Consider the following 18,694-nt stretch of genomic DNA (forward strand, 5'->3'; position numbering starts at 1 on the left):
TCATGAAGACATTATCAAGTTCACAACTTAATAGTGTAAACCGTAGTTAGGAGCTATTGAGTTATGGGAAAAGTCATGACACATTTCTATGTTTTCTATGCAAAAAACGTGTCATGACTTTTCTGGCAACCCAACAAAAAGGAGAAACAAGGAGAGGCATGTAAAAGAGGCACGTGATCTGTTGGGCTTGGTACTTTGAGAAAGTCTGTTGGAAATAGGTGTCAGAAATACACTCCATTGCTACTGGGACGGGCAATGTCAGGAAAATAAGCTTATCATTACCGAATAAGAATAGCTAAAAATCACGGAACCCTCACTCTGTGTTGGTACCTGTCCGAAGCATTTTACAGAGATCTCTCATCAGTCCTCACAACAAATTTGGGAGAAAGGTACCATTAGTTTCCCAATTTATAAATGCAAAGCAAACAAATAAATACATCTTTATTTATTTATTTATTTATTTATTTATTTATTTATTTATTTATTTATTTATTTATTTATTTATTTATTTATTAATTTTTGGAGAGCTTTTTGCTATAGGGCACATGTACTCACTGGAAAGACAGAGAGAGACAGAGAGACAGAAAGTGAGATCTTAAGGGCAAAAAGGTTAAAAATGCTTAATTGTATAAATTAAAAGAATAAAAAAAATTTCTGAAAATTATTTAAGTAATTTCCATTCATTTTAAAATTTAATATTAAACTAAATATTTAAATATTCTTTGTATGTAGTGTTTAGGTATGTGAAATATGAATAAGTTAAAACAGTATCTTAAGCTTCAGGGGCTAGCAGGTAGGGTAGTAGGTAAGGGTGCTGGACTCTCACATGGCCGACTATGGTTTGAGTCCCAGACCTGGCAGCTTGCTTTCTTACTTTCTCTCTCTGTTCCTCTCTGATCAAATTAAAATAAATAAATACATAAATAAAGCTAAATAAAATAAGTCTTTTAAAAAAGCAATATCTTAATCCTGACATATAGCAATTCAGTCAGATAGTACTTTTGACATTCCAGATCTAGCTTGCTTTTTTCAGTTCCTATTTCTTTAAAAGAAAAGAGAGAAATGAAGAGTCATGCTAGCAAGTGACTAAGAAAGTGCTGACATATGCTTTTAAAAAGCATGTAAGCATATTCTACTTCTTATGCAAAGCACTATTTTAGACAACTTTGTAAGTTTGCACTTTACCTTTTATTTTTTTACCATCGAATAGACACATAGCTATATTGGGTCATCAGAAAAAGTCATGAGGATGCATTTTTGCATAGAAAAAGATAGAAAAAACTACGTCACGATTTTTCCGACAATCCAAAATACACATGGATAAATGAAAAACCATGGGAAAGACATTTGGTTAAGACTTAAATGATAAAAAAAAAAAACAGGGTATGAGAGAAAAGAGATGGTGACTCATGGCCATAAAGTTACAATCACCTCACCAAAAACAAAGGGGTACGTACCAAAAGGATGAAGAACATAAAGAACACAAAGGTGGTAAAATAAATTGGTCCCAAGATTCGATTAGCTTCCTCAATCTCTGCAAAGTTGATATCGCCCAAAATGATACGGAATTGAGTGAAGCTATAAAAACAAAACAAAAACAAAATACATAATACAAAACCACAGAATGTCCAGCTGTTGATGAAACATTTCTTAAAGTTGATTTCACACTTTGGGCTCTTACAGAGGTATAGATTGCTACCACAAACAGAAACAGTCATCTCGGGACCAGCAGTTGGTGTAATGGCTGTGTTGCTGGACTCCCATGTAGTCGACTGTGGTTCGAGTCCTGGACCCAGTGGCTTAAACTCACACAGGACACGTGTGCATGCATGCCCAAGATCCAGAGAGGAGAATGGAGGAGAAGGGATTGTGGTGTGGCCAACCCCCCTGGGGGGTGATTTCTTGCTTTCTGTCTCTCTGTCTCTATCTTTCTGGCAAGCGCACATGCCCTATAGCAAAAATCTCTCCAAAAAAAAAAAAGAAAAAGAAACAGTCATCTCCTTTGAAAACTCTTGCTACTTACATTGGTAATGGAAATTTTCTGGAATTATAGCAATATGCTTTCATACTGCAGCTCATTTTGGTAAAAAGAAACTGGTAGATCAATTGCAAATGACATACATAATTCAGAACTCAGTACTTAATCTGGGTAAAAATGTAACTCCACAATGGTCACCTGGGGTCTGAAGTTAAAATATTTTTTTTCAAAAAGATTTAAGGACCTGGCAGGTGGTTAAGTTGCTGGAATTCCACATGGCCCACTATAGTTCAAGTCCCGAACCTGGTAGCTTGCTTTCTCACATTTCCTTTCTCTCTCTCTCTGGTCAAATTTTAAAAACATAATAATAAGGGAACCAGCAGTTAACGTAATGGCTATGTCGCTGGACTCCCACGTAGTCGACTGCGGTTCGTGTCCTGGACCCGGTGGCTTAAAACTCACGCCAGGCGCGTGTGCGTGCGTGCCCAAGATCCCGAGAGGAGAATGGAGGAGAAGGGATTGCGGCATGACCATCCCCCCTGGGGGGTGATTTCGCTTTCTGTCTCTATGTCTCTGTCTGTCTGGCGAGCGCACGCGCCCTACAGTGAAAATCTCTCCAAAAAAAAAAAAAAAAACCATAATAATAATAACAACAACCAATACAAGTAAATAAATAATTTTAAAAAAGATTTTGAAGGATAGTCAAAAATGAATGTGTCCAAAGGCCTAATATTCTTACATACACTGAAGGTGGGGTAAAAGTACCAGCTGTGGTCAGAGCTGGTTCTTGCTTGTTAAAATCATTTCCCTTCCCTCTGAGTAATTAGAGAATCCCATGCACGAAGCTCCGTTGACTCCCTTCTTGAGGATCATCTCCTTTTCTAACTCCTTACTAAGTGGCATGGAAATCTGATACTGGCTACTTTTTTTGGTTGTTATTGTCACTAGTATTATATTTAGGAACTTTGGAAAATCTAAATGCCTGAGGCTGAGTTTCTCCTAGAATATTAGAAATACCTTTATTTTTTTCTTCTGAGAAAATAACTTAAAAGTCCAAAGTAAATGGCAACAATATTCAATAAGAATAAAAATACAGGTAAAGGGTCTTGTAAAAGCTACCTCTTGCAGGGAGTGGTGATGTGCCCTGTAATCCCAGCTATTTGGGAGACTGAGGCAGGAGGATTACGAGTTTGAGGCTAGGGTGGACAATATAGCAAGACCTTGCCTTTAAAAAAATAACAGCACACAAAAAAGCTACTACCTGCATGTGGTGCTATAAAAACAAAACAAAAGAAAACACCTTGGATTTTGGAATAGTGCTATTTACTATGGCTGCTCTAATAACGTAAGGGCTCTTAACTTATGTATTAGTATTTCAGAAGTTCTTGCCATTGGTGGGTCAATGCCCTTGGGAAAGGTAATTAATTCTTATTTTATGTTTTTTTGGTAGTTTTTTTTTTTTTTTCTTTTTAAGAGAGATTTTTGTTATAGGGCACGTGCACTTGCTAGACAGAAAGAGAAAGAGAGACGGAAAGCAAGAAATCATCTCCCAAAGAGGGTGGCCATGCTTCAGTCCTTTCTCCTCAATTCTCCTCTTGGGATTTTGGGCACACACGCATATGTACCTGGCATAGGTTTTAAGCTGCTGGACCCAGGAGTCGAACCATGGCTGGCCATTTGGGAGTCCAGCGATGTAACCATTATGCCATCTGCTGGCCTTGATTCCTGTTTTAAATGAACAGTTTTACCCATGAAGAGTTCTTTGTCCTTGAGATGGTGGTGGCATGCCTAGTTCCATTCTCCTCCTTAATTTCGTATATACTTACATACACTCTTGGAAAGTACTGAAGTCATCCACCTGGGTGCCGAAGACAAGGTATGCCAACTGAGCATATGCCAAGAAAATAATGAAGAACATGATGGCAAAGCCAAAGAGGTCTTTGGCGCAGCGAGATAAGGTCGTGGAGAGCTGGCTCATGGTGCGGTTGAAATTGATGAATTTGAAGAGCTGTAAAGGAAAAGTAAGACATCAGCAGACAAACAGATCAACAAAACGTGGTCTGTACATGCAACAGGATGTCGTTCAGTCCCAAATAGGAGTGGGATTCTGAGACATGCTACTGCCGGGATGGAGCCTGAAAAGGTGTTCAGTGGAGTAAGCCCGACTCCAAAGGACAAAGACTGTCTGACTGCATGTCTGTGAGACCAGTCAAATTCACAGAGACAGAAAGAGGAATAGAGGTTACTGGGCACTGGGGCAAGGCCCGAATGGGGCATGTTTCATGGATACGGAGTGAAGAAAGTTCTGGAAATGTATAGTGGTGATGGCTGCACAGCACTGCAAAGTAGTTATGTGACTGAATTATTCACTTAAAATTGATTAGAAGTTTGGGATCAGCAGGTGGCATAGTGGTTATACTGCTGGACACCCACATGGCTCACTGCAGTTTGAATCCCAGACCCGGTAGCTTGAAAATCACACCGGACACGTGTATGTGCCCAAGATCCTGGGAGGACACCAGAGAAGGGATTGAGATGTGGCCATCCTCCCTGGGTGATGGTTTATCACTTTCCCTCTCACTGTCTCTGTCTCTGCCTCTCTCTCTCTGGTGAGCACATGTGCTATAAGGCAAAAACCTCTCCAGAAATAGAGAAATGGTTAAGTTTTTTTTTTTTTTTTTAATATAGATTTTTGGGGTTGGCAGGTGGCATGGTAGTCGGGGGTGCCGACTCCGGTTTGAATCCTGGACCTGGTGGCTTGCTTTCTCACTTTCCCTCTCTCTTTCTCTCTCACTCTGTCCCTTTCTGGTCAAATTAAAAATGAATAAATAAGTAAAGTTAAATAAAGTAATTCTTTAAAAAACATAGATTTCTGCCATAGAGTATATGAGATTGTCAGAGATAGACAGGGAAAGTGAGAAATCACCCCCAAGGGGAGATGGCCATGGAGCAATCCCTTCTCCTCCATGCTTCTCTTGAGGTTTTGGGCATGCATGCTCATGTGCCTGGTATGATTTTCAAGTCACTGGGTCTGGGACTCAAACCAAGTCAGTCATTTGGGATTCAGCACCTTAACCACTACGTCACCTGCTGGCCCAGAAATAATAAGTTTTGTGTTATGTATATTTATCACAATAAAAAGAGAGAGAGAGGGGGAGAGAGAGAGAAAGAGAGAGAGAGAGAGAGAGAAAAGAAAAATGACTTGCTCTTTTTTCTTCCCAAACCCAGCAACTTCTATTCTCTCATTCAAGAAGTATTTGGAGAGGGCCTCCCATGCACATGACCCTCGTGGAGCTGGGGATGCTGCAGTGAACAGAGCAGAGCTTCCGCCCTCATGGTCACCTTTACACAATGACTGCAACATAAGGAAACTAGGCTTAATTATAATCAAAATGACTAGTGATGTCTCCCCACCCCAGGATTAAAATAAAAGACAGAAAAGGGCCAGCTCATGGCATGGTGTTTAAGGCTGCTAGATCCCAGATGGCCCACTGTATGGTTCAAACCTTGGACCTGGTGGCTTGAGAAATAGGTTGGGGACGTGAATGTGCATGCTGTAAATCCCAAAAGCAGGGAGACAGAAGAGAAGGGATTGTGGCATGATCTTGCCTTAAGGGGTATTCTTTCTCACTTTCCCTCTCTTTCTCTTTCTCACTCTCTCTGCAAATACTCATACCTTCTGGCATATTAAAAAATAAAAAGAAAAAAACACAATGAAATCTAATTTTTAAAAAAATGGGGAACACTGCTTCACATTATTATTAATTATCCTTTATCATGCATTTACTATGTGGGAGGGCTTCATGTACAGTGCCTGAAATCTCCACAGTGATTAAAACACGGTTTTCTAACCCAGGAGTCAACTGGGGCTCGGCATCAGGAATGGAACCCAGCTCTGTCCGCCTGCAAAGGCAACACGGGCATTTTTATTTTTATATGACCAGAGAGGGACAGCGAGACAGGGAGAATGAAAGAGAAAAAGAGAGAGAGAGAAAATGAGAAAGTAAGCTACCACGTCTGGGACTCAAACCATGGTCAACCATGTGGGAGTCCAGTGCCCTTCACCACCACACCACCTGCTGGCCCCAACATGGGCGTTTTTATAGACCAAACACTGAGGATGGCTGCCCAAACTGCGCAGTTCACGGCCCACAGGGCACAGCAAGCGACGCAAGCCTTGGTGAAGAACACACGGGGGAATTTGCGGAGGGAAGGCAGCATCCTGCTTTAAAAGATTCAGTGGGAAAGTTCTTGGGAAAGTTGTTTCCAACCGAAGCACTAAATAAAACACAGCGCCCTGAGCACATGTGGGAAAGGACTCTAGAATTATAAGTTGTTTCCGGCCACAGACATTCACATTTTTTTTTTAAGTTTAGTCTGATTATTTTTTCCCTTTTATTTATTTTAAAAATTAATTCATTTACTTATAGCCATTCAGTGTACATGAAGACAGCATACAGAATGAGATTTTCCATCCAGTAAACATTGTATATTAACCAAGTCAAGGACATAATCATACCTGTTACCATCAACAAATAATTTTCTATTTCTTGTTTCTTATATATTTCACCTTTTTTCTCCCTTGATTCCCTACCTCTTGCCCTCTGCCAATTCCCCCCCTCCGCCCCCTCTGCTTTGTCCACACTGTCTCTGGTATGGGCAGTTGTTTTCCAAACACAGGAATTTTTTTTTTTGGAGAGGTTTTTGCTATAGGGCGCGTGTGCTCGCCGGACAGACAGAGAGAGACAGAGAGACAGAAAGCGAGAAATCACCCCCCAGGGGGGATGGTCACGCCGCAATCCCTTCTCCTCCATTCTCCTCTCGGGATCTTGGGCACGCACGCACACGCGCCCGGCGTGAGTTTAAGCCACCGGGTCCGGGACGCGAACCGCGGTCGACTATGTGGGAGTCCAGTGACATAGCCATTACACTAACTGCTGGTTCTCAAGCCACAGAACTTTTTTTGAGGGTTGTTATAATCACATTTCCTAATACATGTTCTATTCATTTGCGATTTTGACTATCGTGACTATTTTATGATAAAGGCTTGGTGCTTCAGTGCTGTTTTCTCTTGAATAAGTACTCAACCGAGTAACAAGCCTGAGAGACAGAGGAGGCGGTCGAAGCTCTCTGATAACCCCCAGGCCTTCCAGGTGTGAACCAGTTCTCGGAAAAACCTCACTGTTGGTGGCGGCCTTCTAGCACGGTACTGTTCAAGAGACGTTTTTGTGATGATGGGAATGTCCCATGTCTCCACTGTCAAATAGGAGGCGAGGAGGCTTCAAAAAGTTCATGGAAAATGAGCATTATGAAAAAATCCTGACTGCACCTCAATTTTTTTTTTTTTTGGTACTACAATAAATTTATCCTTTAAGCCTATATTTCCACGAATGCTTTGAAGTACTCCGTGCAGGAGCCACTAGCTACACTTACATTGAGCACTTAAAATGTGGCCGGGGAACTGATTTTTTAATTGTATTTAATCTTAAGTAATTCCAATTTAATTTAAATAGCCAGGTGTGGCTAGTAGCTACTGCCTGGACACAGGGTCGTGGAGCCGGAGCTGGTGACAGGCTGGCAGCTTTCTTGAGATCACTGATGTTGCCTGCATCTCCAGAATGGGGGCTCATTGTATATGAAGTGTCTTCACTTTCCACACATATAGAAATGCACATTACGCTTGCAGAAAATGAGGAAGTAAGTGAGGAAGGAATTACTCGGAAGAGGGGCTTATTCCAACCCCAATTTTTGCTAAAGCTTCCTTACTACCTCCACCAGAAAGAGGCAATTCCCTCCCCCCAGCACTTCCAAGAGCAGCCAGCATCTCTCGCCGTCCCATCCTTCTCCTTTCTCTCAGTTCCTTCTCCTTCACCTGGTCACCCCAAATCAGGAGACTCACACCTGGCCCTATGTCAGACAAGGCGGGACCTCGGGTTCCAGTGGACTTCCTGAAAGGCCTCCTGGTGTATTTGTTCAAGGAAACCTACAGGGACAGGCCTGGAAGAATGCAAGTAGCGTAAGTAGCACCACTCAGAGTGAGCCAACGCCCGGGGGAGTTCCACTAACTTGCTTTATGTTACATGTAATGGAAGCGTGGAATGGCTTTGGCTGGCCACTTGAACTCAGCCACAAAAACAAATTCAAGTCCCCCAAATTCAAGTTTTGGATGGTTCATGTTAATAATAATAAAAAAAGGTGTTAAAAATCTAGGACCTGAAATTTATAAGTTACCTTAATCCAGACTAAAAATACCGTGACAGCAGCAATATTGTTGAACTGTATTTGCCAGTACGCCAGATGCTCGAAGTTGGGAAAGGTATTTTGATGCTCCAGAAACTGCATTAGCACCTCCACATTTGAAGTTCGGTATATGTTGATTCCTATAGCTACCACTGATAGCTGGAAAGCAAAAGGTTTATATTTTAATACTGTGTTTCACAAATACATAACCTGGGACTAGCAGAAGGCATAATGGTTACATTGCTAAACTCTCACATGGCTGACTGTGGTTCAAGTTCAAGACCTGGTGGCTTGAAATTCATGCTGGGAGCATATGCATATGTGCCCAAGATCCTAAGAGGAGAGTGGAGGAGAAGGGATTGTGGTGTGGTCATCTCCCCGGGGAAGTAATTTCTTGCTTTCTATTCTTTCTGTCTCTCTAGCGAGCACATGTACCCTATAACAAAAATCTCTTAAAAAAAAAAAGAAAAAGAAATACATAATTTACCTTAAAATGACTATCTTCATCAATTTTTTAAAAAAGCTTATTTATTTATTATTAATTATTTTAAATTTTGCTATAGTGTACCTGTGCTCACCAGAGAAAAACAGAGAGGGTAAATAAGAAAGCAAGTCTCCAGGTTTGGGACTCAAACTGTAGTTGACCATGTGGAAGTCCAGTGCCTCAACCACCATGCCACTGCTGACCTCCTTCATTCCTGTTTTAATTCTAGGGCTCATTATTAAACTTACCCAGTGGGATTCATCAAAGTCACCTGAATGAAAGCGTTGAGCATGACCATAAAACAAGTAAAACGACATACTGCTGACGTTTTCTTAGCTAGGATCAGAAACCCAGTGAGCGCATCTGCACCCTGTGAAACCAGCTATTAGCACGATTATTTGAGTTTCAGTTTCTTAATAGTCATTCTTCAGCAGTTCTACTGGTTTTAAAAGACTATTGATGGGACCAGTGGGTGGTGTGGTGGTTAAGGTGCTGGACACTCCCACCTGTCCAACCACAGTTTAAGTCCTGGACCTGCTGGCTTGACTTCCCACTTTCCTTCTCTCTCTCTCTCTCTCTCAATCTCTCTCTGGTCAAATTAAAATAAATGAATGCATAAATAAAAATTACATAAATAATTCTTTAAAAAATAGTAATTAAAAAAAGACGATTGCTTACAACAAATGGCAGAGCGATGTGAGTGACGTAAGCCTGCCAACGTCAGAGTATTTGTCAGAGAGGCCGGAAGAGAAAATAGAAGTCATTTCATAGTGACTTCAAGATGCCGTTACATTAGAATATAATTTTTTTCCCCCAAGTTCTGGGTGGACTTCAGCAAATTTGGGACAGTAAAACAAAAAGCTTTTTCATAGAAAGGAGCCTGGGGCACGCTTTGGGAGTGAGCAGAAAGCACGCCCGTACTGAAAGAATGTTTCAAAGGAGAAGTGGGATTCCAGCAGCCCTTCCTTGTTCTTTCCAACAGTACACTGTCTGAACTGTTGTCTTGGCAGGACCAAGAGTTAAAAACATAAAAAGAACAGTGAAGCAAGTTTTCAAAGAAAAACTTGCAAAATGCTGTAGGCTCAGCTCCATTTCCATGATCTTATCAGCTGTTTTTCCAGTGATTCCCAAAGAGGGTCCAAGGAAATCCACTGGCAGGTGGGAAAGGAATCTAAAAACTTGTAGGTGGGTGGTAAGAAGGTATCCGAATTCTATGGGTGGGGTCAGCAGGTGATGTGGTGGTTAAGGCGCTGGACTTCCACATGGCTGACCATGGTTTGGGTCCCAGGACCTGGGGGCTTGCTTTCTCACTTTCCCTCTCTCTCTATCTCTCTGGTGGGTGCGTGTGCCCTGAAGCAAATTAAAAATAATAATAATAAAAAGAAAATTAATATTTTTTAACAAAAAATTATATTTGTACTTATTTTCATTCTAATATTTAAAATTCTATGTATGTGTATGTTTTTCCAGATCAATCTGTTATACCAACACACACGTATAATTTATAAATAAGTACATTAGGGTGGATGGTCACTGATTTTCACTGATAGGCATGAATTACCAAAAAAGTTGACTGCCATTGACTAGTCTTTTATTGATATTAAAGTTATTTGATTAAAACAAAACAAAACAAAATCTGTTATGAATTAACATAATACCACACATGTCAGGAACAGTATTCTCAATGACCTCACTGTAAACAGATCCATATAAATCGGGACCAGCAGCTAGTGTAATGGCTATGTCGCTGGACTCCCACGTAGTCGACCGCGGTTCGAGTCTCGGACCCGGTGGCTTAAAACTCACACCGGGCACGTGTGCGTGCGTGCCTAAGATCCTGAGAGGAGAATGGAGGAGAAGGGATTGCGGCGTGGCCATACCCCCCGGGGGGGGATTTCCTGCTTTCTGTCTCTCTGTCTCTCTCTGTCTGTCTGGCAAGTGCACGTGCTCTATAGCAAAAAACCTCTCAAATCCATATAAATCCATATAAACCATGCTTAAGAGTTCCAAATGATAATTATGTGCTAGGAGAACTTCTAACATATATGGACTGCAGTCTGCCATCACTCAGTACAGAAATATTTTGAAAAATTATTTCTACTCCATCCGCCATCTTGGTGACTGTGGAGGCCTGCTGAGAACAGGACTTCTAAAAGGCAACTATGTCTGGAAGGCTATGGTCCAAGCTCATTTTTGCTGGCTATAAGCAGGGTCTCAGGAACCAAAGCCCACAGCTTTTCTCTCTTTTTTTTTTTTTCTTGGGGAGGTTTTTGCTATAGGGTGCGTGGGCTCACCAGAAAGACAGCGAGAGACAGAGACAGAAAATGAGAAATCACCCCTCAGGGGGATGGCTATGCCACAGTCTCTTCTCCTTCATTCTCCTCTCGAGATCTTGGGCATGCACGCACACGTGCCTGGTGTGAGTTTAAGCCACCAGGTCCAGGACTTGAACCGTGGTTGACTACATGGGAGTCCAGCGACATAGCCATTATGCCAACTGCTGGTCCTGAACACAGTTCTTTTTAAAATTGAAGGTGTTTATGCCCGAGATGAAATGGAATTCTATTTAGGCAAGAGGTGTGCTTATGTGTGCAAAGCAAAAAAACAACACAGTGACTCCTGGTGGCAACTCGAATAAAACCAGAGGAATGTGAGGAAAGCTTACTCACATGCCCATGGAAACAGGCATGGCTTGAGCCAAATTCCAAAGCACCTTCCTGTTAAGGCCACTGGACACAGAGTCCCTATGATGCTGTACCCCTCAAGGATTTAAAATAATAAAAAGTAAATGAATGAAAATGGAAAAAAAAAACCTATTTCTAATATTATCGTCTCCTGCTTCCTTCCCTACTGAAACCCTTTTGTAACTCATTATTAATACACTGGGAATTGGGGACCAAGGGTTCACCTTGATTCGTGTAAATGTGCGATATTACCTGGCCATCATAAAAGTAGGATGTGCTTCATTTTGGGGGGTAGGATATACTTCTAACTGCATTAGGGCCCAGGGGGTTCCACACTATGTTTCTTTTATAGGAATTTTTATTTTCAGTAAAAGTTCTTTCTGAAACACATGTACCTTGGCTTGAGAGACAGAGTGGTTAGAAGGGTTAGTGTAAGAATTAAATAAACTTCTGTGTATGAAAAGCACTTGGAACTGGGCCCAACACACAGTAGCTTCTAAAGTATTGGCCATTAATATTATTATTACTACTATCATTATTATTTCTGCTAGTGTTGTTATTGCCATGTTATAGGCCCATGTAGTTCTTTTTCATGCCTGAAGTGTTATTCACTCACCTACGAATACTATATTTTCCATATTTTATCAGTGAATTAAAGTGGGAAACGGTATAATAATAACTTGATGTAAATGGTTCATAAAGGCCACATATGTTTTTAAAAGTAAAAAGGAATAAGTCTCATGAGGAAAGCTCATGGAAGAGAGAATGCTAACTGGGTAGTGCCTAACTTAAAAAGAATTCAGAGGGTCTTTCTTAGCACAGGACAGAAGGAAGGATGGACATCAAGTAATACATAACGTAGCTATGCCAATCAAAACTTTTAAGCATCTAGCAATTAAGCATTTTGTTAAATGTTTAAACACATAGTAGCACTTGGTGCTATGTTATCTGTTAATACCAAGGGAGTTAAGCTTGCAAAAAATTCATTTTTATACTGAAATTGTGTATTAAAAATTAATTAATTAAAAACAAAGAAAGAAAATTTTCAATTTGAGCAGATAGAGACAGAGAGTGAGAAAGCAAGCCGCCAGGTCTGTGACTTGAACTGTGATTGGCCATGTGGGAGTCCAATGCCTTAACCACCATGCCACCTGCCAGCCCCCTATACTGAAATCTTAAACAAGTATTAGCAATTATTGAGTCATCGGAAAAGTTATGATGCATTTATGCATAGAAAAGCATAGAAAAATACATCATGACTTTCCCAGCAACCTAGTAACAGAATCGGGGCAGGAATGGCATCTACGACCGTAACATAATCTTGACCAGAACACTGCCTTAGGATTTCTCGCATTTTGTACAGGAAACTCAGATGAATGCACATTTTACACGTGGTGGGCTAGAAGTTTTAAACTGCATGAAGTTTTCCCTACTGTTCAAAATATTTTTAGGCTGTTTCTTCTTGCATAACTTTACACATATGTGAAAAACACAAATGAAGTAGTTGAAGAAAAAATATCATCAGCAAAAAACACATAAAACGTTATCTTCTCCCTCACATTTCATATAACATGCCATGCCAAATATGAACTACTAAGTTACTCTCATTATTAGTGTGGTTGAGTACTAACTGTAAATGCCTCTCATTTCTTTTATTTGGTTTAGTTTTAGGTTTTTGCCACAGGGCACATACATTCACTGGAGAAAGACAGAAAGAGGGAAAGTGAGAAATCACTTCCCAGAAGATGGCCATGCTGCAGTCCCTTCTCTTCCATTCTCCTCTCCGGATTTTGGGCACGCACACACATGCCTGTCATGATTCTCAATTACTGGGTCCAGCACTTAAACCACAGTTGGCTATGTGGGCGTCCAGTGCCTTAACCCCCACGGCACCTGCTGGCCCTGTGCCTCTCCTTATTCAGGAAGGTTACTCACGCAAAATGAGAAAATAATTTGTAACCCCAAAGTTAACAAATTGAGGGGGAACTTTCAGATTTTCTTTTGGGACTATCAAGATCTACAGTGCTGGGACCAGCCGATGGCATAATGGTTATGTCACTAGACTCCCATGTAATTGACCACAGTTCGAGTTTCAGACCCAGCAGCTTGAAAATTCACGCTGGGCCTGTGTGCACCCAAAATCCTGAGAGGAGAATGAAGGAGAAGGGATTGCAGCGTGGCTATCCCTCCTGAGAGGCGATTTCTCGCTTTCCATCTCTTTGGTGAGTGCATGTGCCCTATAACAAAAAAATTCTCTTAAAAACAAAACAAAACAAGACACAGCACAGTGCTGAGGAGATCAATAGGCTTTTAGAACAGAGTAGGGAATTTGGGTGGTGTTCTCAAACCTACCACGATGATGACAACATCCAGACAATTCCAGAAACTCCTGAAATAGTGTAATCTGTGAATGCGAATTTCCAATATCTCTTCCACCACGTAGTAAAGGATAAAGAAACAAAAGATTATCTCACAGGCGGCCAGGAAGAAATCAAAAGTTGTGACATAGTGGATCAGCTTCACAGGCTGGAATTGCCAAGATGGAATCACACCGCCTGTTGCTGGGAACTCAACCAGTAACCTGTATTGCAATAAGAACAGGTGAAATTAACAGCAGTGGTGACAAAACACACGCATGTAGCCAGGAAAGGATGCCCCTCTAGTCTGCTCCTGCACTATAAGGTAATGGAACTGCTCCCACCAGTCCCCCCAGACTGGGGGCAGAACACTTTTATCACAGCTAGTAATTCTCGACTTGTAGAAGTTTGTGCCACCAAAGAAGCAAGACTTCCTAATCTCTCTTAGACCTCAAAGTGACTATTTCTTCCTTAGTCTTTCTTTTACTCTTCTGGTATTCATACTGCTCAAAACACAGTACTTTTTTTTTTTTTTTTTAATAGTTTTTTGCTATAGGGCATGTGTGCTTGCTGGGGAGAAATAGAGAAGGAGAGAGAGAAAGTTGGAAATCACTCCCCAGGGAGAAGGCTACATGCAATCCCTTTTCCTCCACTCTCCTCTTGGGATCTTTTGGCATGCACGCACACACACTTCGCATGTCTTCCAAGCTGCCGGGTCTGGGACTTGAACTGCATACTTAACCATGTGGGATCCAGCATCTTAACCTGACTACCTTGCTGGCCCACTGTACCATTTTTTAAATGTAAAATTTAATAAACAAACAGCCTTTCTAGGACTTCTTCTAAATGCCAGTCATTCTAACAGGCAAAGTGAAGGCTATTACAGAATTAGAAGCTGCGTGCTCACAGTGTGTGACCTAACTGAGCAGTAGGATATACGCCAAAGACATACACAAATACAGGGACTGAGTCTCTCATTCATTCATTAGGTGACATCTAATTAGTATGAGACTGCCCTCCAGGGAACCTTCTGCACCCCTTCACTGAGCCTTATCGTTAATCAGTAGGTACGGTGCTCGATAAACGTCTGCTTGTCTGAGACATTACCATGCGTTGTTCTGCACTCATACTGAGGGCCCTCATCTTCAGTGCTTTCATATAATCAAATGTAGGATTTTTTTTTTTTTTAAGAAAACAATTCCCATTCTGTAGGTATTACCCTGAGAAAGTAAAGTGATGCACTTACTGGTACAGTGACCCCTATCTAATTAGAAAATTCTATTTTCTAGTAGAAAATAGAATAGTTTAACTTCTTTAAAAACAAAATTAGGTATCAGGACCAGCGGTTAGCGTAATGGCTATGTCGCTGAACTCCCATGTAGTCGACTGCGGTTTGAGTCCAGACCCAGTGGCTTAAACTCATGCTGGGCGTGTGTGTGTGTGTGTGCCCAAGATCCCAAGAGGAGAATGGAGGAGAAGAGATTGCAGTATGGCCATCCCCACTGGGGATGATTTCTTACTTTCTATCTCTCTGTCTCTCTCTGTCTTTCTGGCAAGCACATGTGCCCTATAGCAAAAACCTCTCCAAAAAGAAAAAAGGTAGGTATTTACTTTTACTAATTTTCTTTTCTTCTTCTTCTTCTTCTTTTTTTTTTTTTTTTTTTTAGGTTTTTGATATAAGGCACATGTGCTCACCAGAGAGGGGCAGAAAGTAAGCTACTGGGTCTGGGACTCGAACTACAGTGAGCCATGTGGGAGTCCAATACCTTAATCACCATGCCACCTGTTGGCCTCGATTTTCTAGCTTTTAAATGTGAAGACTTTCAAAAAGCTCTTTAGCCAGCTAAAAGGCCTCTCCCGTTACAGATAGGGCTGCGGTGACAGACTGGGCATGCAGGACCCAGGCATTGAGCAATAATCAAGTGAAGGCAGGGACTGTGGCAAAGTAGAACTGGTCAAAGCAGCCTGGCAATTCTTCCACTTCACTGTCAGTTCCTCCTTTTCCTATTCAACATGCTGGAGGTTAGGGGTGAGAACAAAAGCTCAGGGGAGCAATACTGAAGCAAAAAGCCTCGTGACAGCCTCGGTGGGAACCCAGAGGGGAAGGAAGTGGCCTGTGTGTGTCAAGTCATCTCTCTCTGGCCCATTCTGGCCCTGCATTTGTTAACACTCCCAGACACCTAGAAAATAGTGGAAAGTCATCGTCTCGACCATCTTTAACCTTAAAGTATTAGGAGGAAGCAAAAGACATGCTCAAGATCTTCTGTAAATAGATAGATAGTTAAAGGTCAGAGTTGCCTGCCTGTTCCTGTCCTCACCGAATCATGAAGAAAGGCTCAATAATAATTGCAATACATAGTCACCCATTTCTAAGAATGACTGCTTATGGATTTCATGTGCTATTTTCTATAAAAGTTGTTAACTACAAGGACTGGGACAATCCAACTAGCCATATAAAGCAGGGTTGAGTTTAATCCTCAAAAATCATGATGAGGCGGGAACCAGCAGTTAGCGTAATGGCTATGTTGCTGGATTCCCACGTAGTTGACCGTGGTTCGTGTCCTGGACCTGGTGGCTTAAAACTCACGCCGGGCGCGTGTGCGTGCGTGCCCAAGATCCCGAGAGGAGAATGGAGGAGAAGGGATTGCGGCGTGACCATCCCCCCGGGGGGTGATTTCTCGCTTTCTGTCTCTATGTCTCTCTCTGTCTGGCGAGTGCACGCGCCCTACAGTGAAAATCTCTCCAAAAAAAAAAAAAAATCATGATGAGGTCAGGCTCTTATGAACAAAACATCCCTCTTAATCTTGCATGTAAATATGTGCAGGTCATTAAGTGGTGGTCTGCGTGTTCCCGACAAGTCCACCAGAAAGGTGAAAGGGGATAACTCCTGGATCCTCCCTGCACTGATCTTTTTTCTTGTTGCACTTATAACACACTTACAAGACATTTCTTTTATCACTGATTGCCGCTTTCTCTTTTCCTGGTGGAAAGCAAGCTCTGTAAGGGAAGGGATCTCTGCTTTGTTCAGGGAGGTCTCCCAAGATCCCAGAACAGCGTCTGACACATATGCAGCGTCCGGTAAATGTTTGCTGAATGAATGAATAAACGAGGCCTCAGACAAGCCAATGGAATCCTTGCCAGTTTCCTTTCTATCTCCCAAAGTGGCCATGGTGGCAACATGGCAGGATCTATGGAAGGAACTTGATAAGCCTTTGGTGGATTTTGAGCAGAGCAGGAAACTGGGTTTCCTCCTGGACCTCAGGTATAGCCATAACTACTGGCTCATGGTATTGTTTTTCCTTTCTTTTTTTAAAAAAAATATTGAGAGACACACATACAGAGATGGACTCAATGCCACAATCCTCCAGCCTCCATTGTTTTTTGCCATCGGGAAGGTGCCACCATGCCCCTGACTCATATTTTTAACAGCATACACCATCTGGGAGCAGGACCCTTAGGAACATGGATCAAGACTAATGGCAGGGGCATGGGACCAGCAGTTGGCATAATGGCTATATCGCTGGACTCCATGTAGTTAACTGTGGTTTGAGTCCCAGATCCAGTGGCTTAAACTCATGTCAGGTGTATGTGCTTGCATGCCCAATATGCCGAGAGGAGAATGGAGAAGAAAGGATTGCGGTGTAGCCATCCCCCCCCCAGGGGTGATTTCTCTCTTTCTGTCTCTCTGCCTCTGTCTTTCTGGTAAGTGCACACACCCTATAGCAAAAACCAAAAATCTCTCCAAAAAAAAAAAAAGACTGATGGCAGGGGCTTGGTGACAAAGCATAGAGTACGGATCACCCTCATAATGGTGAAGATGCTAGAAAACATAATGCTTTTTCTGGAGAGGCCCAGCAATTGGGTGAATGTGGACCCGACCTAAAGTTCTTTCCAATTCATAACACTCAAGGATTCTCACTCCCCTCAAAGATCTTTATTCACCTAAACTTTCGGTTTTCACTCCTTCCTTGCTATTAGCCCTAATTTTGGAACTCTCATTTAGCCAGCTGCTGGGAGGGTTTTCTGCCCTATCTCAGGATAGGACGTCCATCCAGCCACGCAGAAGCTCAGCACACACCTGACCACGCAGAACAGGTTAATGTTGGCGTTGTACACTGAGAAGTCAATAAACGTTGCCCTGGTTCCTCGGTCCAGCCAGACATTCCTCTTGAGGCTAGCAATCTGGGCAGCCGTCTCCTCTCTTGTTCTCGACAAGTCCAGGTAATAGCCAGCTCCGCTGTAGGTTGCAATTACTCCCCAGTGGCTACTCCCGTTCAAGTCTTTTTCACTTGTGTAGATCCAACTAATAACAAAAACAAATAAACAGGAAAATCAGTAGGACGCTCGTGGCAATTGCAGACACAGCCTGTCTTTGGCGAGAAAAAGTATGCAATACATAAAATTAGCCTTTTCAAGCTGGGTAGGTGCTTCGCACGGTCCTTCAGAAATGGTATTCTTGGGACCAGCAGTTAGCGTAATGACTATGTCGCTGGACTCCCACGTAGTTGACCATGGTTCGCGTCCCAGACCCGGTGGCTTAAACTCACGCCAGGCCCGTGTGTGTGCGTGCCCAAGATCCCAAGAGGAGAATGGAGGAGAAGGGATTGCGGCGTGGCCATCCCCCATGGGGGGTGATTTCTCGCTTTCTATCTCTCTGTCTATCTCTGTCTGTCTGGCAAGCGCACGCGCCCTATAGCAAAAAAAAAATATACCATTTCTTTTTTTTTTTTTTTTTTTAGTTTTGTACCATAGGGTGGTAAGGTGGGTGTACTCACCAGAGAGACAGAAAGCGAAAAATCACTCCCCGGGTGGATGGCCACAATGCAATCCCTTCTCCTCCATTCTCCTCTCAGGATTTTGCACATGCACACATGCACATGTCCCTGGGGTGAGTTTTAAGCCACCGGGTCTGGGACTTGAACTGTGGTCAGCTATGTGGGAATCCAGCAAC

General features: G+C 42.2%; 1 protein-coding gene across 1 annotated transcript in view; it reads right to left on the minus strand.

Annotated features, from left to right (window-relative positions):
- The window catches only part of PKD2 (polycystin 2, transient receptor potential cation channel), a 51,723-nt gene that overhangs the window by 16,419 nt on the left and 16,610 nt on the right, over nt 1-18,694 (minus strand). Inside the window, exons 4-8 of the mRNA XM_014585822.2 lie at nt 17,822-18,046; nt 13,739-13,967; nt 8,210-8,377; nt 3,805-3,986; nt 1,458-1,578 (exon numbers count right to left, since the gene is read on the minus strand). Of these exons, the coding sequence (XP_014441308.1) occupies nt 1,458-1,578; nt 3,805-3,986; nt 8,210-8,377; nt 13,739-13,967; nt 17,822-18,046 (925 nt within the window). The remainder of the gene's footprint in view (nt 1-1,457; nt 1,579-3,804; nt 3,987-8,209; nt 8,378-13,738; nt 13,968-17,821; nt 18,047-18,694) is intronic.

This window comes from Tupaia chinensis, unplaced genomic scaffold, assembly GCF_000334495.1.
Source record: "Tupaia chinensis unplaced genomic scaffold, TupChi_1.0 Scaffold000094_1, whole genome shotgun sequence".
NCBI lineage: Eukaryota > Metazoa > Chordata > Mammalia > Scandentia > Tupaiidae > Tupaia > Tupaia belangeri.